Raw genomic sequence first — 24,086 nt, forward strand, 5'->3', positions numbered from 1 at the left:
ATTTTCAAGGGAAAGCTAAGTGAGCTAACTGAATTTTCTATTCTACTGAATTATATTTCTATTGGATTTTGAGCAGTAGTTGCCTTTCCTCTGTCCTCCTTGCAAAAATGGCTGGGGAAAATGGCACTGGGAAGACATTGTTCTGATTTCATGGCCTGTCTTTTCATGTATATTTGGGATGGGGACACAGCTTCCTAAAACATGGGGGCATTGGTGAAAGGGATTCTGCTCACCTGAGCTTTCAGTGTCAGGAAGGTGAAGCAGCCCTGATAGGAGATGAGATTTGAAGAATGAGCTTTGATTGTCATCAGCTTTCCATTACAAGAAGACTTTGAGATACTACTTTGTGAGGTCTTTTGCATAGGTTTCTGACAGTTTCTGGACCCAAATCTTGCTCATACCATTATTCCATTAGATTTTTAGAAGAGACATTACTTTGGGACTCAGCTATTGGCGGGGACAGCTTCCTGGAACATACTTCGCAAATTTTATATTTGATCAGCAACAATTTTGTTTTCTCCTCCCTCCTTCACCTTGCAAAGTAGCTTTCATCCTGATGAGCCAAGAGATCACCAGGCCTTTCTTTAAATAAATGTGTGTGTGAGGCTTTATTTCATTCCAGGTAAGCACAAAAAGGCTTTGCAAGAGATGTGATTGTTCTCTTGGAATTTCTCCTGAGTGAGCAGAGTGGGTAAAACGGGGTGGGAGTTCTGTGAAAAGGGCATTTCAAGCCCTGCTCCTGATAACAGTGAATTGCTCCAAAAATACAGCCCTCATCTCACTGCAAATGCTTCCAGGGCATGGGCCAGTGAGCACTGCCAGCTCCACCAGTTCCTCCTTCCCACCAGCCAGTCCACACCTTACACTGGAAGGAGGGTGGTTGCAATACCTGGGTCTTTCAGGGCCACCTGGCAATGTGATTACTTACCTTGCCTTCTTCAGAGGACTGCATTTCACCTTTGCCGTCCAAAATGATGGTGGCATTTTACTGCATACCTCCACACCAGGTGGTCCAGGTTCTACCCTGCTGTAGCAGTGGTTGCTCTTCCCTTTCTCTTTTACCCTAAATATTCAGTTCCATACTTCCTGGCCATTGCTGTGCTGCAGAGATAAGAGATCCTTGACAGCTGCTGGGGCTGTGGGCTTGGTGCTTGATGGAGATCAAATCCAGACAGTGCTTCCTGCTGTGGTCTTTGACAGATGACAGTGCTCAGCTGCAAAAAAAATGGCTGTAAAATCTGAGATTTTGGTTAGAAACTTCTGCTGGCTTTTGTGTGCTGTCAAATATGACCTTTGCAAGATGAAGCTGGAGCAGGATGATAGGAGCAGTGGGACATGGACAGGCAAGCTTGGAGGGCTTAGGTTTTCCTCTGCCTGTCTCCCATGGAAAGCAAGGAGAAATGCTCTTGACATTTCCATTCACTTCTGGAGAGCTGCTCTGTTTTCTGCTAACAACAAATTTGGCCTGTAGCAACTTCTGGTGATGTGGATGAAGAGGAATTTTGCAGGAATGTCAAAGCCAACCAGCATACACCCAGCTGATGCTGCACATGGGGCTTTGGCAAAAGTGTCTCCTATAGGTGACTTGATCCAGCTCCACATGGCTTTGGCCATGTTCTCATTGGTGGGTGGGAAGTTGGTTAATACTGCAGGAAAGCTTGCTCTTGGCTTCATGAGCTCAGACACAGCTGTATTGTTTAAGCCTTTTTGATTTCACACTCTCTGACAAGGATCTGCATTCCCTGCCTCGTTTTGCTAGTCCAATCCATGCTCATGTGCAAGGATAGAGAAAAATTATATTGTGCTTCTGGCATTGGTTGTGTCAGCCATATTTGGCCTATCTGTCTTGTCTTCTCCCAGTGTTTGGATACCAGATTTGTCAAAGGGGCCAGATCATGTCTGTACAGATGGAGTCCAGTGAATTCTAAGGGCTGGAGAGAAGATTCAGTTCATGTAATTTTCTCCACTACATTCCTCGGAAAGGCTTCTGAAGACAGCTGCTTTCCTTCTGTACTGAGAGAACTCAAGATTTCCAGCACTCTTTTGGTGCTTGGCTGGTTTCCTGGAAACATCCTTCATTCCCTCTTTTTCTGACCTGTCCCATTGTATAAACCTAAATAGATTTTGTTATTGGTAGATTGAGAGAATGAAAGAAATTGAAAGAGATGCCATGTTGGTCATGTCGTTGACCCCAGGAGCCAAGTTTGGTGGATTTTAAGGGAAAATCAAGGACAGAATTACAGCTGTGGTTATTCATCAACTCCCTGATGTGGTTATTCATCAACTCCCTGTTAGTCACCATGTGTACTCCACATGTAAGCTTAGCTTTTCTGGATGATTTAGTGAAGAATTGTTGCATCAAGGACAAATCTCCTGCTGCTCTGCAGCAAGGTAGAGCTGTTATTACAGAAAAGGCAGGCCCTGAGGATGGGCAGTGTCAGCTCAGGCCCAGTTCATAAGGAATGGTGCTGTGATTTGTCTTGGCTGTGACTTATCTTTGTAGAAAACAGCTACTAAAGGAAAAGAAAGCAAGCTGGTAATTTAGCAGCTGGGGAGAGAATTTGTGGTGTGTTGGGTAGCTGTAAGCAGGAGTCTTGGTAGAACAGCTCAAAGTGTATTTACAGTGGAGGCTCTTATGTTATTTAGAGGATGTGAGATTGTGGTAGCATTCCTCTATGCACGGCCCAGTGGCACCAGAACATAAAGTGGTATGGCAACTTAGCCCTTTCAGGATGGGAAAAAGATACCAGATAGTAACTGAGAACACAAAACCATCCCAGAGGAGCCCAAAGTGCTTTTGCAACCTTGGAGTCAAGTTCTGCCTGATATGTACTTGTGCCCCTGTGGCTGACAGGAGTGAGAGGAGAATGTGTTCCCAGGTTTGGAAGGGAATGGCTTTGCTCATCAGAGAGCTGCCACGTGTTTTCTGTGAGAGGCACCTGGTGCTGACTCTTCAGATTAGGATGAGAGCCCGAGGGGGGCTGGGGACTTTGTTCCCATGTGCAGTCTCCAAAACCTTACCCTGTCCTACTTCCACAGTTCTTTTGCAGTGTCAGCAACACCCCTTGTAAAGTGGTGGGATTGGTGTTGACTTTTACAAGGGGAACATCCTGAAGGTGAAATTAAATACTAGGGAGGAGGGCTCCATTACATTGAGCAAACCTGCAATGGAGTGGGGCTAATTTAGCAAGCAAGGCTGTTGAGGTATTTCCCAGAGGACTGTGAAGACATTCACCCAGAAGTCACTTTTCACGTGAAGTCACCTTTTCATGCAGTGTTGACCATCTCATTTCACTTGAGTGTAGCAATACCAGGGCCCACACAATTGCAGATCAGGACAGTCAGCTAAACAAAGTTTAAATAAGTTGTCCTTTTCAATGTGGAAGAAAGATGACAGATGAAGCTGTGTAAGATCTTCAGTGATCCATGGGAGGTGCCACGGTTAGGTGATTTTCTTCATTTCCTAGCAAGCTAGCAAAAGGAAGTCCTTTTGACACATGTGTTTTGTGAAACACGGTGCTGCAAGGCACTGACTATAATAAAAATACAGCTGATTTACAAAGCAATGAGAGACATTCCAGGCAGATATGCCTGTCAGTGCTATTAAAGACAAAGCTGCAAATACTGCCTCTGGGTTGGGAAACCGCAAAGCCAGAGAATGCTTGGAGATTGCAGAGGGAAAAATTATTATGCTGTACTTTCCTTGCTCTTAATGCTCTTCTGAAAGCCCCCAGCAGCAGTTGCCTGAGCCAGGCTGCCACAGTAGGTGGACGTGTCATGCACCACTCTGAGGTTGTTGGGCTCTTGTGAGGATCTCAGTAACAGGGAGGAACTAGGAGAAACAAGGGCAGAACAGCCTCTCCTGCAAGCTGCGTGTTTGCACTCAAGATGCTCAACCTGGTTTGTGCCCACTGCTGTTACCTTGTAATCAGATCCAAGAGAGGAATCCTGGTGAGTCTCCCCCAGGGTGACATCTTGCTGAATATTTAGCAGTGCTCTGTAGGGGTGTGAGCAGAAATGGCCCATCTAGACCCTGTGTAGCCCTTGCCAAATGTGCATTCTCAGTCCCAGAGGGTGGAACTGTTAAAACAATCTGTCCCTTGGTATATTTTGTCTCTGGCATTGCAGTTCCAGGAGAGATGGCATCTTGTGCCATTTCCAAAGGGAATTTCATGTCTTATGCCCATTTGAAAATATGGACACCGTATGGACACAGTGTGCAGTGTTAACTGGGGTGTAGCTGCAACTTGTTCTTATAGCTATCCTCTCTGTCCCCTGTTCATTCTGTTCTGCTTGTCAGCTGCTCTCAGACCTCACCACCCACATTTTTCAGACCCTAGAGCACCTCTTTGACTTACACTTCATATTCCACGTAGGCTTTCACCTTTCATGACTCCTATTATTTTGGCTAATATGACTCTGGAGATAAAACTCTTGAATAAGCAGACTGGTGGAAACCCAGCATCAGTTTGGAACTGACTCTCAAATTCTTCCTGCCCAGAGTAGAGGTGCACAGCAATGCAGGGGCTCCCTCTGAAAATGCTGGTTCCAGCTCTGGGAGCAATCTGGTCCTGCTGTTGTGGTCTCTGAGCCCTGACAGGTTTAGCCAAGCAGATAACTACAGAAACACTGCTGCTGGTTTTGGTGCCAGAGTGGGTTTAGATGTTTGTGACAGCTCCGCTCTTCACTGTACAGGCTCACCCTTTGCATCTGGGCTCTTTCTTGCTTTTCTTTTTATTCCTGCTTGCACCATGAAACACCCCTTTCCACTGCCAAACAGGATTTCAGCGAGGTGGGTGGCTTTCACCAGGACCCATGAAAAATGGCAAAAAACTGGGACACTACTTTTAAGATTGTTTTTAAAGAAAACTTTGGAGAAAGAAGCTGATTTCTTTTACGAGGGGGTGCTGTCTCCCTGCAGTGTGTTCTGTCACCATGTCACAAGATTTCTAAAAGGAGCAGAATCAGTAGGACACTGGTGTATCAGTCTGCAAGGAGCAGCTTCCTTCTCTCGCATCCCATATTTGACTGAACTGGTATCACATGGTTCAGTCTCCCCACTCTTCTCCCACCCCCTGCCTGCTTCCGCCAACAGTCCTCTCAAAATGTGCTTTGTAACTGAAGACTCCCCTAAAGAGCTGACTCTTCCAGTTCTCCTGCGTAACAAAAACTTGTGCTGCTCATAAATAGAATTGCAATTACCAAGGGAAACAGAAGAATCTGCGCAGTCCAGATGCATCAGAGCGGCCTCTCATCTTGTCTTAAAGAAGCCTCTGAAATTCAACACACACTGCTCAGGCAGAGCTGGGAGACCTCAGCAGAAATCTTTCCTTTGAGCAGCCACTGTCTGATCATCCAGGAAGTCAGACTTCCTTAGGTCTTGGACTTACAGGATGGTAATGATTTCATATAGAAGAAAAAAGGCATTCTCTAGGTTATGCATCAAAAAGGATGAACCTGTGAGGAAAAATCAAGAGCCTTGACTTTGCATGCTGGGTCCTGTGGAAGGATTAAGCAGTAGTAGAAAAGAGGGAGGCAGTAGGATATGTGAGTGGTCCTTAGCTTTCCCTATAGAACAGGTCACATATATAAGGAAGATCCCTTCTATATATCTTCTCCCTAGGCTGCCAGGGAACTCGAGGGGGGCATACACCATTAGTGCCTGGGTCTGGCTTGGCTCCCAGAAGAATTCCTGTGATAGGCTTCTTCTGTGTGCAAGGTTCTGCTGATTCTCCTCTGTGGAACCTTTCCGAGCCCCCCACTGCTCCTGTGACCTCTCTCTAGTTCCCATGCAGCAGAAGCCTCCCTGAATTCAGTGACTGCCCTGAACATCACCCCATTCAGTTTGATGAGACCAAGTTAGATTAACAGAACAGCATCTTGCTTTGCCACATTTCCTTTTGGTGGCAATGATTGCACATCTAAGGTGTCAGGAAGAAAGACTTCAAAAGGAACCCAAATTAGGAAATGCGTATGTTAGAAATAAGCTTTTATGTAATATTTTTCTTGTGGTCAGTTTCTTCAAAGAGAAATCTCTGTGTTCCTCCTTATTTCCACAAAGCTAGTCATGAAATAGCAGTGGATCCCAGCACACACTGCAATGGTCATGAAATCTGTTTATCTGAAATTCTGTCATGGTTGGAGAGCATCTTTGCATTGCAGTTTTTTTGTTTTCAATGGGAAGAATAGTCTCTGTGTCATCTGCATCAGAGTCACAGTTCATTCAAGGATGTGTCCCAAATGTAGGTGTTATATAAAGTAAAATCTCTTTTCTCTGTTTTTGTGCTCTTTGTATCTTAGTGTTTGTAGTAGAAACAAATTGTTTTTTTCCTGACACTGAAGAAACAACAAAGGAACAATGTTCTGTTGGTAGAACTCACTTGCTCGCCTGTGTTCCTCTGAATTCATGTTTAGTAAACCAACCAGCAAGCCTGGCCTACAGGTGGTGCTCCTGATTTTTACAATCCTTGCCTTTCCCATGCTTGCAAGCATACTTACCTGTTAGAATGCCAAATTTACTAGCTTGGGAAGATCTTAAATTAGTTACATATCTAGAAAAACAGAATCCTTTAAGGTGTTTTAGAAAGAAGAGATAACTGTACACCAGTCTCTCACTTAGCTTTGCCAAACACCTTTTCAATGTCACACAAGGTACTACTGCAAATTATGTGTCTTGCCTAGTAGCAGCGAGAGGCTTCTTATGTACCAGTGAACCTACTTTGATACCATGAGAGCTGGTCCTTCAGCTAAAATTTGTTTTGTGTGTTTGACCCTCCAAATTCTGTTTTGGTCTTTACAGGCAACTCCACAGATTTTCTATACATTTCATTAGTTTTTCTGTAACCGCTATTGCCTCCTCCTCCCAGGTGGTCCTGGGACTGAGATGAAAAGAACAGAGCTCAAACTGCCCACTGATGCTATTAAGTACTTGGGTTGAGTACCAGTCTTGGTATTTTTCTTTGTATTTGCACTTACATGCTTGCTGAACTGGAGTGCTGACTTGTGTTGTACATTCATGGGCTGCAGAAACTTGGGGTGAAAGCTTTGTGACAGGGTGGTGTGTGCCACACAGTGCTGGCTGATTGGATTCCTTGAAATCCCTTCACATTTCAAATAGATTTGTGAGCAAGGGGGGCAGTTTGAAGACACTGCAAACCCCTAAAGCCTTAGGTAATCCTGAATTTGGCCAGCTCAACTATTTATAGAACACTCTATGCCTATTCTAAATATACTTTCCTCAAGGGGACCTTATCTCAACTCCCTGCTCCACCACTTCAGTTGGATCAGCAATGCTGCTGTGATCATTTAGCAAAAATTCCTTCTCTTGTTCTGTGGCAGAGCTGCAGATGTTGCTGGTTCGGGACTTGAAGGGGAAATTCTGTGCCAAGCAGAGCTCAAGGGTTTGAATTTAAACTGGAGCCAGCCAGGTAGAGAGATATTGATGACATGTTAGATCATTTGTTGTAACCATTTACTTACTATTTTTCAATATTTCTCTTCTGCTGGTAGGTCTAGAGTTCTGGAGAGGGAAATCAAGTGACTCATTGTGACAGTGTACAGAAGGCAGGGCTTGAGTCCCACTTGCTGCTGGTTAAATGGGGTTAGACTATCAACTCTATTGCTCCCATGTAAGGACAAAGATTCTCTTCAGGCCAAGGAGAGCAACTCATCCAACAGCAGATTCTGAAGTGGGGAATCTCTTTGAAAAAATCCTGATTTTCTTTTTTAGTTGAAGGCTCTGGGATAGAAGTTCTGGTGCAAAGGGCCCACTGCAGAGCATTTTTCATCCCTTAAGTTTAAAAAGATTTAGAAAAATGCATCCTTTATTCAGTCCTATAGGTTTGAACATTTTCCTCTGTCAGATAGTTACATTCTGTCTGCCTGTCTCAGGAACATCTGCAAATTTGCATGGCAGATGCTGCAGAGCATTGTCCTGAGTGGGAAATTTTGGCTGAGTGTAGAGGCAGGATGGGCCATCCAAACCCTTCATATCATGAATAGATGTGCTGCCCCACAGTAAGGGCCAGTAGTACATTAATCTTTGGGGAAAAAAAATTGCTCCCTGTCCCTATGATGTGATTGATCCAGACTCTACTTTGTGGGTATTGGACTCAACTTCCAGCAGAGGTGTAAAGCACTAATGCTGCTTGCACTGGTTCAAGGACAGGATTCAGAGGCAGTGTGTCAGTAGTGTCTGCAGAAGTCACATCAATTGAGGTACCCATTAGAAAACCCCTTCTGGGTACAGCAAAAGAGTGACTGCTACTTATTTAGCCTCTGGGATAGAGAAGCCTGTGTAAGACTTTGCTGCTCTACAGATCAGGGTAACATAGCTCACTGTGTGTCTAAGCCTCAGAAAATGTTTTTGAGGTTGGCAGAAGCTTTTCTTAGTTATTACGCTTTGAGGATGAACAGGGCAGCGTGTGGCAAGATCGCAGAATGGGATTAGCTCAGGATTTAGCAGGAAGAGTTTCTTAGCACTCCTTTAGAGCTATTCCCTTCTATTGCAGCCCCTGGAGCTGCATGAAATAGAAGGGTTTATGTCCTTGCCTGCCTGGCAGGAAAATCATCCCAGCTCAGTGCAGCAAAATGGACTGGGTCCAGTGCTCTTGGAAGGAATGAAACAGGTCAAGTGTATTTAACAAGGAATTTCGCATGGGGGCTTTCAGGTACACTGAATATTGCCCCAGGATGCATTCTGCCTTACACAAAGGCCTCCTTTTCCAATATCCTTGGCTTTTCCAAGGAATCAGTGTCCAGAGAGCTTTAGATTTTGCTCTGGTCATGGCTTACCTATAAGCATGCAGGTAGTGTTTCCTTGTTGCTGTCCTAGCATGCAGGGAAGGACAGGTGAGTCTGAAAGCACTGTAGTGCCACTCAGCCTAGTGCAGCCCTCAGTGCCTTGGGGTGCTGCTGCTGCCCTCTGCTAGGGTGACCCACTCAGTGCAGGCAGTGTCTGTGATCCTACAGGGATGCAATACCTCAGGAAAGGCTCTGCAGTCACTGGGACCATGACAGCATGGGTACTCATACTGTAGTGCTGATCATTTGTGTTTCACATTCTTGATGTGTCTGCCTGTGATTTCTGGGCTGACAGAGTGACTGGCAGCTTTCTGGCTCACTCTGTTATGCCTCTGGCTAGTTATTCCCACTGCTGTCTCTCTAAGACCGGCTTCCTTTTAATGGAAGTTGTCCATTTGACCATTCTTGATGTAAACAAACCATATTGCCTTTCAGAAGCTGGACTCAGTAATGCATGCCAACAAAAACTAGTGCATTTGTACTTATAAGGAATAAAATCTATCCCCTTTGCAGTGCTTATAACAGCTTCAGCATCTCCATTCAGAACCACTGGCCTTTGTTCCTCATGGCTGAGGTGTGGCGGCTGAATTGAGGCTGGGAAGCAACCAAAAGCATTTAACCACAAGAGGAACACCAGCAGTGAATCAGCCCAGAAAGCAGGAGCAGACTGCAGAGCAGTTGAAGTGCGGAGCTCAATTTTAAGCCTAATTTGAACAGTGAATGAGGTGCTAATATCTCAGCTTCTGTGTAGAGTCTCAGTGTGCTGTTCATTTTCTATGGACACAGTATAGTGGAGTGTATTTATAGAATTCCTGGTGAAAAGCTGGCTTTGTACAACTGGTACAGGCATTGCAGGGTGAATGTTGCCTCTGGTTTTGGTGCTGAAAGTAAAAATCTGTCTTCATGTCTGTGTTCTGGGGAGTTGATCAGATATTTTATGTCATTGCAGCTTGAAGAGCCAGTTTCAGAGCTGGCTTCTCTAATTGCCTGATCATTTAACCTGCTCCATTCGCCCATAAGAGAAGGATGCATTTCTTTTGTTCATGTTGCCTTGTTCATCAGTAAATGTAAATGTAAAGCAGATTGTAAAATCAGACCTGCTTGAACTAACATTTGTAGCTATTCATTCACTCACGAGCAACCAACTCCCTGATGCTGGTCCAGCTTTTTTCTATACCAGAGAGAAAATAAGAACAGTGAGTCAATTAATATTGTCTTTTCTCTATGGAGTGTTGGTGAAACATTTGGATACTCTGGAAATGAATGTCAATATGGTGAAAAACTGGTTTAGAAGGTGTTGAAAAAGTTACATTTAGTTCTGGAAGTAGCTTTGCTGTGTTTCACCAGAGGCTGCTGCTTTTTTCCATTGCTTGAAATGTGATGTTTAGGATGGACTTCACACATTCCCAGGAATGCAGGGAAGGCCATGCCCTGAGTCAGGTGAGACCAAAGGTTGTCTGAGTGCTGGGCCTGATTTATGTTTTTGCCACACCAAAAGTTATAGATACCTCTGGTTGCTTTCTTTTCCTGCTGGGCATGGGATGGGTTTTAATCCTGGTTAGATCGTGTATCAGTTTGCCTTTTTTGAAAGGATTTCTCTTTCTGTCTTTTTCAGGCATGGTTCAGAAACTCGACCAGAAGCTGCCTGTAGCCAACGAGTACCTGCTGCTGTCGGGCGGCGTGCGGGAAGGTGTGGTGGACATTGACCTCGATGAGCTGAATGTTTATGCCCGGGGCACAGACTACGACATGGACTTCACCCTGCTGGTGCCTGCACTGAAGCTGCACGACCGCAACCAGCCGGTGACGCTGGACATGCGCCACTCGGCCCTGTGCCACTCCTGGCTGAGCCTGCGCCTCTTCGACGAAGGAACCATCAGCAAGTGGAAGGACTGCTGCACAATCGTGGACCATATCAATGGAGCTACCAATTACTTCTTCTCCCCAACAAAAGTTGCAGACTGGTTCTATGAGTCCATTAGCATCGTGCTCTCTGAGATCCAGAAGAAGCCCCAGCGAGGGATGCCAAAGGTGGAGAAGGTAGAAAAGAATGGGACTATCATATCCATTATTTTGGGAGTGGGCAGCAGCCGCATGCTGTATGACATTGTCCCTGTGGTGTCCTTCAAAGGCTGGCCGGCTGTGGCACAGAGCTGGCTGATGGAGAACCACTTCTGGGATGGGAAGATCACGGAGGAGGAAGTCATAAGTGGGTTTTACTTAGTGCCTGCATGTTCCTACAAGGGCAAGAAGGACAATGAATGGAGGCTGTCATTTGCCAGGAGTGAAGTGCAGCTGAAAAAGTGCATCTCCAGCAGCCTCATGCAAGCCTACCAGGCCTGCAAAGCCATCATCATCAAACTGCTGTCCCGCCCCAAAGCCATTAGTCCATATCACCTGCGCAGCATGATGCTGTGGGCTTGCGACAGGCTGCCAGCCAGCTACCTGGCCCAGGAGGATTACGCAGCCCATTTCCTCCTGGGGCTCATCGATGATCTCCAGCACTGCTTGGTCAACAAGATGTGCCCTAACTACTTCATCCCGCAGTGCAACATGCTGGAGCACCTGTCTGAAGACACGGTGATGCTCCACGCACGGAAGCTGTCCTCGGTGCGCTCCGACCCCGCCGAGCACCTCCGGACTGCCATCGAGCACGTCAAGGCAGCCAACAGGCTCACCCTGGAGCTGCAGCGGCGGGGCAGCACCACCAGCATCCCCTCCCCGCAGTCCGACGGAGGGGACCCCAACCAGCCCGATGACCGGTTAGCCAAAAAGTTGCAGCAGCTAGTGACTGAGAACCCCGGAAAGTCCATCTCTGTCTTCATCAATCCAGATGATGTCACAAGGCCCCACTTCAGAATTGATGATAAATTTTTCTGAGCTTTCGTCAATGTTTCTTGGGATTTTTATTTGTTTTGTTTTTTAAAACTCTTGCAGTGCGCAGGTTTTTTAATTTGGTTTTTCTTGATGACTTAGTCTCTTGGTTTTTACATATCCAGCATAGATTGGATCTGTTGAGAACAATCTGAACAAATTATAAATCCTGTTTCTGCAGGACAGTGCAGATTTTGGAACAGTATATTGCTATTTCATATGCTGCTTTTTTTTTTTTCACCCACCCTGCCCATTGTCTGTGAGTAGTTTCTAAAGGAGGACATGCATTGTAAACACAAGCCACAGTGTAATGTAGGGTTTTTTTCCAAGCTTCCATAATTTATGTACATTGTTGGGCCGCGGGAGAAAGAACAACTCCCCTTCCGTTGCTTCAGAAATTCACTTCTTTTTCCATGAGCTTCCATCACCCTAAAGAAATGAGGAGAGGCTGGGTTGGAAAGCACTCCTGGTAATCTGACGAGGCCAATCTACTGGGCTGAAGCCCAGTTCATCTGTTCTTCACATTTCTGATACAGGGGAGAAAGCTGACTTTAAAGATGATGATGCAGCTTTTTGGGAAAAGAGTTGTTTCTGTTTTGATCTACTTTTTGAATGTAATTGTTCATTAATTGGACCTTGTACAGTCCAGAGGGTTGTTTCTGCTGCTTTTCCATGCGGAATAAGGTTATGGAATGTTAGTTTTAGTGTGTGTAATTATTCAAAGCCTTATTTAAATTCTATTAAAGAACATACCATTTTAAATGTAATTGCACTAATGAAATCTCTGCCATTACCTCAGTCCCACTGTTTGTGTTTCTTTCATGAATTAGCATCTGTTATTAGGTCTCAATATTGCTGATTGCTTGAGACCCCTCTGGTCTCACGGTTTCAGGTGATTTCTTGATTGTCTTTTGTAAAAGACTTCCTTGTTAGCCCAGCTATGTGTGAGCAGTCAGAGTTTTGCATTGGCATATTTCTTTGGATGCGTATTGTGTGTTGCAGTGCATATTGCATTAATATGTATTGCATGTTGTTGAAACAGGTTTACCATTAGATAAGGATGTAATGCTAAAGCAATGGTATGTGCAAAGTGAATCAGCCAGACCTCCAGCAAAGGAGCTACCTTGCTTCTCTAATGCATGTATTAGGCCTGATCCTTTCTGGCAGTTACCATTCCCTGGACTCCTGAGAACTTTCTGACTCACCCTGGGACATGGGAGATCTTACTCTGGTCTCATGTTTGCAAAAGTTGTGTTTGTGTGTAAACTTGTGGTGCAACAGTAGCCTTGAAAAACACATACACTTTTCTTCTGTGTGTAGGGTAAGATGTATGGTAACAAGGGTTAGTCTGAGCCAAAAATAATTCCAAGAGTTCAAGGATAGAGTGACTTATTGTGGCTGGCTGGCCAGTGACTGATATTTAGGCCTTAAATCAGCAATTTGGGCTTACTGATTATCCCAGAGACGCTGTTCTGATCCAAACTTGATGCATGTGTTAAAATGTGATTATTAGAACAGGTTGAAGTATTTTTTAAATATTTGACAGACAAATGAGGTGCATATCTAGTAAATTCTAACTGATAAAAATTGTGTATGAAAAATGTGTCACTTTTTCAGTCCAGCCTTTGTGGTACAGAAACCAGGCTGGTGGAGCAGCACACCAACAGCTTTGGCAACTGCTTTATTAGATGGCAGGGAGGTTCCAATACCTGATCTAGTGCCCAAGTCATGTCTTAAAACTTTAGCTCCTCCATCTCTTGGGCATAATTGAAAACTTCACCCCATTGCTATAGCCAAGATGTTCACATTTACCTGAATTTACTGGTACACACTTACAAGAAGCTCTCAGAAGTTGCTGGCCTGATGGAGTGGATGAGGATTTAACCTTAAAGCACAACTGGCTCTTGATCATGAGCCCTGTGCAGCTGCAGTTTGGTCCAGGGAAGGACATGGATTGGCTTCAGCAGAAGCAGAGCTGGGTCCTACCTGTGTGGCTATTCCCAAAGATGAGTTTCCATATAAACCTGTGAAACCTGCCTGGGGGAGGCAGGAGAAACAACGGGGAATCCTCTCCAGAAGTGCGTGGAAAATGCAGATTTGTTGAAATGGTTTCTTCCCCAGTCTCTGGGACTTCTGTTTGTTGAAAGAAGAGTCTGGGCTGCAGGATGAAGTTTCCCATCACTACATGAGAAATCTGCCCAGCACAAAGCAGCAGTAGCCTGGCAGGCAGAGTACTCTCCCAGGAGACCCATTGTCTGTGCCAGTGCTCCTGAGATATGCAGAAACACAGCCTTCCTCATGCCAGTTTAATGTCCTGGTGACCAGCAGTTTGACTAGCCCATGTCAAGCTCTGGTGTGTGCTCCTTTTTTTGGTTTTAATTAAAAAAACATTTTGAAAAGTATCCACCTTGTTCTTCCTGCATTCTGTGTGTTGGGGTTTGTTGTTGTTGTTGGGTTTTTTGTTTGGTTTTTTGTTTGGTTGTTTTTTTTTTTCTTGTGGGGGAATGGAGGCTTGACTTTTTACTGGACTGAAAAGCAGTTTTCCAGGTAGGTTTGTGAGAATGTTATATCCTCCAACTGGACCATCTGTCTTCCCAGGAGACAGAATCCTAATCTGCAGTAGGTTTGTATCTGTCTGGTATTTGCTCTTCTCCACATACTATAGTTAATGAAGCAAGCTGCCAGCCCAGAGGTGACAAGTGTTTTGTATATTAGAGAATACAAAAGACTGTTTTCTTCCTTTTCTATTGCCCCCTCTTGCCTTTGAGTGTATGCTGGCACAGACTTGTGAAGTGCAGAAGTCTCTGTGTGGGATTTCAAAGTAGTCAGTAGGTTTAGATACCAATGACCTTTTACTCTTTACTTCTCTCTGCAAGTTTCAAGGAAACCATGGTGCTTTTCCTGTTAGGGAGTTCTTGAAAGTCATTCACACAAGCAGTTTAGAGCACTCAGCCCTATGGGGTTAGAGACTTGGCCAGTCTGACAAACACTGAAATAAAAGGGAATTTGCTTTAAACTAGCAATGTAGGCATCTTCCCTGCTGATGTCAAGAGGAGACAAGTCAGTGCTATGGGCCAGTGTCTCCATGGGAGCTCCAGTTCTGCACCCACTGCTATGGCAGGTAAGACTTCCTTTTTTTTCTTTTCATTTTGCCCATTAGCCACCTTTGCTGACTTCTCCCTGTCCTGAGTGATGTTGTTAAAGGACTGGGACAGTTTGTGAGGGGCTGGCAGCATGTAGGATGGATCCCTTGTGAGTCTGAGTTAATGACTCCTACAGGGTTAAAAGGGAGGGAGTCCCAGCCAAGACGGTCTGGCTTTGAGGCATCAGAAAGGTGGGGAGGAAGGAAAAGTGCCCTTCAGAGGCTCCTCTTCCTCCTCCCAGTGTGATCTTCCTTGGCCATCTTGGCTCTGGTCCTACTCTTGGAACATGCTTTTGCCTTTGCTCTTTCCATAGGGTTTCTCTCCAGTAGGACAGTGGGAGAAGCAGCTAATTTGACTGGTTCCAGTTGTTGTAAGTTCTGGGAGATGGTGAAAAAGCTGTCACTTCTTCAGAAGGACACCTGAGCTGCTGCAGAGGTGACAGAACCACCAGCTAATGGGAGTTACTCTCAGTGCTGTGTTGGGAGAACTCATTTGAAGGCAGAAGGGAACAAGAGACCAAGAGCTTTGTGTCAGCCTGCAGTCTCTGCTCCTTCAGGCAGGTTGTGGGAAGCCTCAGTCACTCTTGTCTGGCTGTGATAAATTGGTTTCTGCACATATTCCAATACTTTAGCCTGGAGAAGTGTTGGTGCTCTAACCAGAAAACTACAACTGGGCATCACAATCACTCTTTGCAGCAAAATACCAGCGGGACTTTAACCTTGCCCAAAATAGAAGCCAGTTCTCAAAAGCCTCTGAAAGAGCTGGTTTTTACTAGTGTGTTTTCTCTGTTGTCATTGTGACAAATAGCACTAATTTTGATCTAGATTCTTGGACTTTCTCTGATTGCCTTGTTCCAGTGGAGAGTAACCTTTTGGCAGCTATGGTGGTTCTGTGCTGGACACCTGAGCTCTCTGCCCTTCCACTGCTTGGTCTCCCCATGGAGGGCTGTGAGACAGACTTGTGTCTGCTAAAAATTGACTGAAACAGGCATTGAAAGGTGGCAGTCAGAATAAATTCCGTTGGGAGACTTGAAAATATGCTCAAAACAAAGCGTGTGTACTTTGCTGTATAGAAGCTGATTGTGGTCAGACTAAAGTAAGCAGACATTTATCATATTTTCTTAACCCATGCATAATACAAGTGGCCATGTACAATGCAAGTGACTGTGGCAGAGGGAAAGGAAGATAGATTTGCTAATTATTATTTCTTATATTTTTTTTTAAAGGTGTGCATACTCCATGCATAGAATTGCTTAAAAACATCCATCTGTCCCTTTTTATGGGTTCAGTGTTGGATGCATTTTGCCACTTTGTCTTCTATTAAAGTGAGCATTTTTGAAAGGTTGCTGGGCAGCTGAGGGTAATAATGTTCACATTCTCCTGGCATTGCTCAGTGATTAGAAGTATTCAGCATGCAAATAGCTCGTTCAACTTCAGCAAGTACATCATCTCCCTCCTGCCAGCCTTGCTTGGGGTGAGCTAATGGACTTTTAACATTATACAGCTTAGAGAGCACTGTCTCTAATAGCTCCTGATTAAGCTCTCCAGAAAGGCAAATAACCATTATGGGGCAAAGGCTAAACCAGGGGAGGGAGGGGAAAGAACACCCTGGCCGAGGGACTCTTGCTGACATGTTTTGGGTTTAGGGACATTCAGCATTATATTTAGCACATTTTGGCTTTCAAGAACTGTCAAGTGAATCCAAATTTATTTTCTCTGAATGCTTTTAGAATAGTGATAAAATAGCCCTCACTCCCTTCTCCTCCCCTTTTGCCATTTATAATCTATTATTTTAGGACTGCTCTGAGGAACTATTGTGTTTTCCTATTATCATTGTCCCTGGCTCAGCACTGTGCTTCCAGGCTGAATGTAGGCTTTTGGGGTTATTTTTATCTTAGTGGCCTTCTGTGGTAGAGGAACACACTCTCATTCAGTCTCCAGACAGCCTGATTCACCAGGCAGAGAGGTGGGTGCATATCGGGGCCAGCAGGCTCTCTTCAAACTGACTCAGCCCTGTCTTTCCCTCAGTTTTTGTGTGTTAAGAATATCAGTATGAAAGACATGACTGAGGTCTTGCTAAGCACACAGAAGACATGGTGTGTGATTCTGAAGTCAAGCAAGCTCCAGTGCAAAGTGAAAACTGAGCCCAAAAAGCCACTTTTCTCCCTGATTCTCAACCCATCTGACTCCTTTGTTTCAGTTTTATTTTGGGGAGATGGAGAGAGATGAGCTGCTTTTGTCCACTTCAGTGGGTACAAATCACAGCTGTGGCCGAGGACATCAGGCACTTCACTCATTAATGGCTTTGTCTCCAGGTCTCCATTGCTTATGCCCTACCATGACATTGACAGGATGGGAGAAGGTTTTATGATTTGTTCAGCATTGTGCAAAGAAAGGAATGGGCATTTTTCATGAAGGGCTGGTGACCTATTGTCCTTCCCCTGCTCCCACGTGCCAAGGCTTACACACAGGTTATTAATTGCCACTTTTGTGGGCTGCAGCTGATCACAGAGGGAATGCCAAGGTGTTTCTGTGCAAACCAGTCTTCAACCTTCAGCATCCCTTGCAGGGTAAGTCTGCTCCTGACTGAAGTCTGTGCTCTCAGAACAGACTTTGGTTGTGTTTGAAGGGTACAGGCTGGGTTTGTGTACACAGAGGATGGCAGGCCAGGTTCCCTACAGCTGACACACAGGGAGATAAATCCACTTGTCTGATCTGAAAGAACACAGAGAAGATAATCCTTCCTGCAGGGAGGCCACTGCAAAGTCTAACTTTTCCAGCACTCTGACTTGTGCAGTGACCAGGAGCAGTCTCCATGATTTGTGCCACCATAGAGGCATCCTTGTGTCTCAGAGCTTTGTGTGTCATGTAGCAGCCACAGCTGCTGGGGCTCCTCTGCCTTCTGCCACCATGAGGGATGGAGACCAGAACTGTCTCTGGTGGTTTTCATGTTTGGGCTCCAGAGCTCATCCGGTCCCCCTCCAGACCAACACTTTTAGCACCCTGTAACAGGCAAAAGAGCTGTAATGAAAAAAAAATCAAAGTTGTAACTTCATTGAGCTTCTCCAAGAGGTTTCCTCTGTTTGCTAATGGTTCTGCCTGATCTTGCTTGAGGTGCACAGTGCTCCTCAGTGCTCTAATTCATTAGATTATTTTGTTAATCAGTGGTGGCAAAACTGGGATTGGCAAGTGTGTTGTACTTAACCCCTAGACTGCTGTGGGTGCATACAGATGTTATCTTGTGGAATTCTTGAGCTAGTTGCACCAACATCATCTCTGCTGCTGATTGAAATGGATGGAACAATGATGGGAAGTCATTACAGAAGGTTTCTTGGAAAGAGCACAAGCCCACCAGTTAAAGGAGATTCTAGAAATGGAACTCAGCTGTTCTGGGTCCCACCAGCCCATTGGGACTAAGTCCACCAAGGCCTATGTTACTGGGTTAGTAGCACAAAACCAGTTCCTCAGTTGTTCTTTCCCCAACGCATGGCTCTTTTCACAAAAATCCCACTGAAGGCAGAATGTGAAAGCCAGTGCAGCAGGAGGTATGTAAAGAAATATGTCTTAACTGTTTCCTCTGGTCTGTTTTGCCACTGCACCCAGCCTGCCCCATTCCTCTCTCCATCTTTAAATAAACTCTCCAGAGGTGTTCTGCTATGCAGTAATGAACTGTAATGAAATAAAATTAAATTAAATGCTGCTGAATGGAGCTGCATAAATGCCTTGTCATATTTTGTTATAATCACCTACTGTGACTTCATCGTCTGTGTCATCTGTCTCTCCAGCTTACTCATGGAGCAGCACACACCATGGTGACTGGGCAGAAAAGGAAAGAAATGCAAGTTCATGTGAGTTGGAGTAAATAATTCAGAGGCACTGGTTGTTGTTCTGATATACAGAGCTGCCCAAGCTGCCAGGGCACACAGGTCCAGCACGCACAGAAATCACACTTTCCCAAGGAAAAGCCAAATATGGAGGAAATTGAGCAAAAGCCTCCAGCCTGTGACCTTCCAGCTCATTGAGCAGGTTCAAACTCAGCAGTGTGGCTGTGTGGAGGGGTGAAGTGAGGCTGCAGGGTGTGGGAGCAGTACCTGCATACTGGCACCTGTGATTGCAGTACTGTGCTTCATTGTGAAACTGGTTGAATACAGACAGTGCTTCAGTTTGAAAGCCATTTCTGAATAATAGCTCGAGAGAAAGAGGGTGGGGAAAAACCCCAAAACACTCGGCCCCTCCACAGAGCAGAGGCAAGAGTGAAAAGGAGCTTCACATGGTCAGTTTTAATGTTGGGGTAGGCTTGGATTTCCTGCCAGCTGTCAGTTTTACATGCAATACTTCAGCAAATGTCCACATTTGCCAACCTGAATTCAAAAGATAAAGAGAGGGGCATGAGGACAGAATAGCAACATGAATTAATGAATGTGTTTCTAAAATAATCTCCTGTATGCATAACTCACTTTTAGTACATGATTTTCAATCTAATCACAGAGAGGCTATGTTGGTTTGCACTTCTGCAATCCCTGAAATTCCTTTGCAGTCAGTTAGAGACAGGATTTTCTGTTAAATATATATAGTACTGCTCCAGGTTCATTTAAAGAGAGTGATAATATATCATTGCTCCCAGTAGGGACATAGCTGCCTCATAGCTTATGTCTGCTGTCAGGCATTAAAGCTGGGCTTGAATGGTGCCAATCGATAGTGGAAATGCAGCAGCTGGAACTGTTAAGTGCAGCTTTAATGTTCCTTATGCAAACCCTGCCTCCCACCAGAGAGTACACCTGCTCAAACAAGCAAAGAAACAGGACTGACTCCTCTATTCCCTAAATAATTCCCAATGTTTCCCCTATTTTTTGTAGTTTGTGTATCTTATGGGGGAAAAAGAGAGAGTTTCTGAATGTGCAGAAGGTTGTAGGAGCCAAAATTAAGAAAAGAGCACCTCTTTTTTTGGGACAAATGTCTGTTGCTCACACACTCAGGGACAGATGAGCTATCCTGGGCTATCTCCAAGCCTGTCAGGACTGAGTTCACTGGGTTCTGGCTCCTCATCTGCTTAGTGCCTTCCAGTTCCTGTCTTGCTTCTGACCAAAGCAGGTACATATCCCTGACTTGGCTCTAGGCAGAACTAGTGCATGGCTGTTGCATGCTCCTGTGCAGCCCCTGAGCCCCCACATTGCACCCAGCATTGCCACTAACCAGGCCCTCAGCCTGGAGCTGGACCTGACTGCCCCTGGAGCCAAAACCTGCTGCTCACACCAGCTTAGCTGGAGCTCCATGCCCTCAGGAGTGGCTGGACCTGGAATGTGCTCATGCTGAAAACCAGTTCATGTGCTCTGAACACACAGGTGACACATGGAGGGAGACCAATGTTTTGACAGGTAGGCCCTGAGGGTTTGGGATCACCATTTTATTCCATCTGTAAGCTGGAGCAATTGCAGTACTGACCTCCTTCTCCCTCTGTCACACACAGCAAAGTAGATTAGAAGGAGAAAAAATCCCTTTGTTTTCTTATTTCCTTCTGCAGGGCAGCCCTGGCCCTTGTGGCACACCTGGCCATGGCTGTGCCAGGGAAGGTTCATCCATCCCAGCTGGAGCTGGTTCCAGCACAGGGAACTGATTGCTCAGCAAGGCTGGGCACAGGTGAGGGGCATTAGCAGCCATCAGAAGGGTTTTAAAGAGGGAATGAGGGGCATAGGAGAGCCCTGTAGGGAGAGGTCTCTGTGCTCTGGAGGTGGCTGGCTGGGGGCTGTGCTCAGAGGAAGGTCAACGATGGATGGAGAAGTAAGTGAGCTTTTTTTGTAGTACTGGTGTGACTCTGTGCACAGTGTAAAAAGCAGCTCTGTGTCCTGAGTCTGGCCCCTGAGCTTCAGGCAGACCCTGTGATCATAAAGGGGATAGACCTTGAGCTGTGAAATGGTGGAAAAGGTGAACTCTCATTTTGGTGGAAGTATGTGCTTGCCTTTCCTACTTCTCCATATTCTCTTATCTAGAGATTACAGCAAAGCTGTGAGCTGAGTGAGATGAAAGGCCAGGGTTTGCTTGTGTGTGCCAGGAGCTGGGGTGCCCAGAGAGCCTGAGGCAATGCTCTGGGAATTTGCAGTAGCAACTGTCCTGTTGCCTGCTCTTTCCCTAGGAAAGGATCAAGGAAACAAAGCAAGAAGTTATTGTGACTGCCTTCCAGATGTGCTCTCTGGAGGAGTCTGGTTTGGGGAGAGCTGAGCAGGAGAGGGTGGTTTGTTCTTGAGGGCAAGAAGCCTTGGAAAGCCTGCTGGGCTTGAGCTGGCTGATGCTGTTGGTACCTGTGTGGTGCCACTGCCCAGCCTGCAGACTTCCCTGGTGGGGAACTGTGTGGCCAGACTGGGAAGAAAGGGCACATCCTGGCCCACAGTCAGCTTTCACCAGTAAGCTGGACATTACCAGGTGCTTGCAGCTGGTTGTAAATCCTTGTGAGGTGCCATGGAGAGAAGGTGAACAGTTTCCTTATGGCTTATGTTTCCAATTGCTGTGAAGGTGCATTCTTTGGCAGGGTGAGTTGAGGGAGCCTGCAAAGTGTTGTGGTCCATGTGCTTTGTGTTTGTGCTCCAGGGCTCAGCCAGGGCAGTTTGGGTGCAGGTGTGTCTGTGTTCTGCTCAGATGGGTGCTTGGGGTGAGGGGCTGTTTGTTTGCCTTGCAGGGTGCCTGCTGTGAAGCCCAGAGTTTGCCCAGCTGGGCCCTAAGGTCTCTTGATCAAATGAATTCAGTAGCTTGGGTATTTCCTTACTTGAGGAGTGTGCTGCCTGCAGGCTGGCCTAGGATTACCCCTGCCTGAAACACTTGCAGGAATGACTTCACTGGCCCAAGGAGAGTGAGAGGCCTCAGCAGAGCACAGGTGTAGGTTTTTATGGCAATGCACAAGTGTCCTAGGCTGTATTATAAAAGCCCTTGCTCACTCCTTGATGTCTTCAGATTTTTAAAAGCAGAAACTGTGCAATGTAGCCTGATTTTGGCCTTTGTTGTATTTTAAAGGCTGTAATTCCTCACCATGCTAAGCTATCTCATTTCTCTACCTTTCTTAAAGAAAGAAAACAGTGGCCTGGGAAAGCAAAGTCCTGTTCTGGAGAAGTGTTGTTTAGACTACAATTCCTATCCTGTTCTGGCTCTCCTTGCCTGTGAGCACAGCTAAGGGGTCTGGTTATGCTGTCTATCTCAGCTGATTCTAGACATGGAGATGAGATCAGCTGCTATCATTTCTTACTGAAACACTCAAGTGACTTATTTGAGGGTGTGGAGCTAAGGGACAGCTTCCCTATGGGTGACTTGTTAAAAATGCAAACAAAACTCCAAAGAAGAAAATCCACCAAGTGCTGCAGAGGCTCATTCTGCTGGCCCTGGAGTAAGAATTTCAGGCAGGTGTCTCAGCCAGGTGGTAGGTTCATTGTTGTTGCTCTCTGCATAGCCTGAGTAGTACATCAGTGCAAATGGGCAGAAATCAGAGTCCTCAATTTCAGAATTGTAATCATAGAGTATGAAAATAAAAGCTGCCACCTTCTTTTGCCTCTGCTCTCCCTTCTATGATGCTCCAACCACTGCCTTTACCTACCACTTTCCATTACAGGTGGTAGAATGGGAGTTTCTCTTTTCTGTATTCCAACCTCTGGTTGACTGTGAAAACCAGATGGGAAAGGTGCTTATTGATCAACTTTTGTTTTACCTGGTGGGTATAAGTGCATGATGAACATTGTCACCATAAGTGTGCTCCCTTCTTGGTGTCTGACTCAGCCAGTTGCTGTTCTGTTTCCTATCCCTGATGCTTGGTGAATGAGGGCTGTTGATTTCTGTGTGGAGAGGAGCTAAATCAGCAGTGATTCTCTAGATCTTGTGCATTTTTGTAATTGCTGGAGGATGTGGTTATCCTGGGTAAAGAGTCATCATCCCTCACAGGAGATAAGGTTGTTTCATGCAGCCATTTTTATTCTTGAAATGATAGTACCCTTTTACCTTTGAGATTTTTAACAATGCAGGGAGATAGTATTGCATGACCTTGCTTTTGGCAGTGAGTATGAACTGAAGGCAGCCAGCAATGTTTTCATTTGTTCTCAGCTCTACTTCTTCCTTCCCAGACCTCTTTCCTATTTGCCCTTGTAATTGGAGATAAGATGGACACACACAGTTATGTAGCATCAGAAATGTAATCTAGACATCTCTTCCATGAAGCACGTTTCTAATGTGCCCTTCAAACAAGTCAGATGCCTACAGTCTATTTTCTGTGAGCTGCTTGGAAAAAATCTGAGCTGCAGCTATTGAGGGATACATGTCTGAGGGACACCTGGAGGTGTCTGATGTTCTCACAAAAACAGCACAATACTTCACAGAAAAGCAGCTTTGCTCAAGGACAGCTTTATCCCCTTCCTAAAAGGAGATCAAACTCTTCATAGGAGGGCAGGCAGGGGCCACTAGGGACTTTGATAAGGTGATGAAAGCCTCTAAGTGTTTCATGTTTTGAGCAGAACAGGAGTTCAGGCTGTGCAGATTATCAGAAGAGATTTTAAAATACCCTCTCATGCTGTCTGTGAACAATGGAGGACTAGGTGAAAGATCAGGTTTGCTTTCTGTCTTTGTGCCCAATCCAGGCCATTTTGTTACTGAACAAAAGCCCTGCTTGCTGTGTGATGAGAGCTAAGCAAGTTCAGATTCCCAAAGCTGGATCTTTTATTCAGAACATCACTGAGGTCCTGCCTTCTGTTCCAGATTGAGAAACTTGTAGAACCATGGTCTAGGCTGAAAGTCTTGGCTGAGAGGAAGCCAGACTGGGGGTGAGCCATTACATGCTGGTGATAAGCAAGAAATTTTGACAATTGTGATTTTGAAGTGCTCCAAGTATGAGACAATTCTTATTTCCAGGACTTGTCCCTATACTCAAGATCTCCCTCTCAGGAGGTTTCATGGCTGCCTACAAGCACATCTGTTATTTAGCAAGACTAAGGCTGAGGAAATGGGGAGCCTGGAGGAGGGTCAAGGGAAGTATCCAAACCAAAAAAAGGTATTTGGGCAGTGCCATTGCTTTGAGACAGATGAAGTTGCATGTAGCTGCTCCTAACAGATGGGTTGAGAACTTGAAGCTTTATTAAAAACCCAAAGGTGTAGATTCTGAAGCCTGCAAATATACAGTGAGTTGTTCAGATAAGTGATCGCTCAGAAAATTCTGGTTGTGATGGTTCTGCGAGTTCTTGGAAACACACAAGTTATGCAAATACTACTGCATTTGATTGAGATTGTGACTGTGTTCCTTAGG

General features: G+C 45.4%; 1 protein-coding gene across 1 annotated transcript in view; it reads left to right on the forward strand.

The window, feature by feature from the left end:
- The window catches only part of MB21D2 (Mab-21 domain containing 2), a 59,078-nt gene extending 45,000 nt beyond the window's left edge, over window positions 1-14,078 (forward strand). The window contains exon 2 of the mRNA XM_066556718.1: window positions 10,418-14,078. Coding sequence (XP_066412815.1) covers window positions 10,418-11,682 — 1,265 coding nt within the window. The 3' untranslated portion in view covers window positions 11,683-14,078. The remainder of the gene's footprint in view (window positions 1-10,417) is intronic.
- Window positions 14,079-24,086: the final 10,008 nt, after the last annotated feature.

Source organism: Molothrus aeneus, chromosome 10 (assembly GCF_037042795.1).
Source record: "Molothrus aeneus isolate 106 chromosome 10, BPBGC_Maene_1.0, whole genome shotgun sequence".
Lineage (NCBI taxonomy): Eukaryota > Metazoa > Chordata > Aves > Passeriformes > Icteridae > Molothrus > Molothrus aeneus.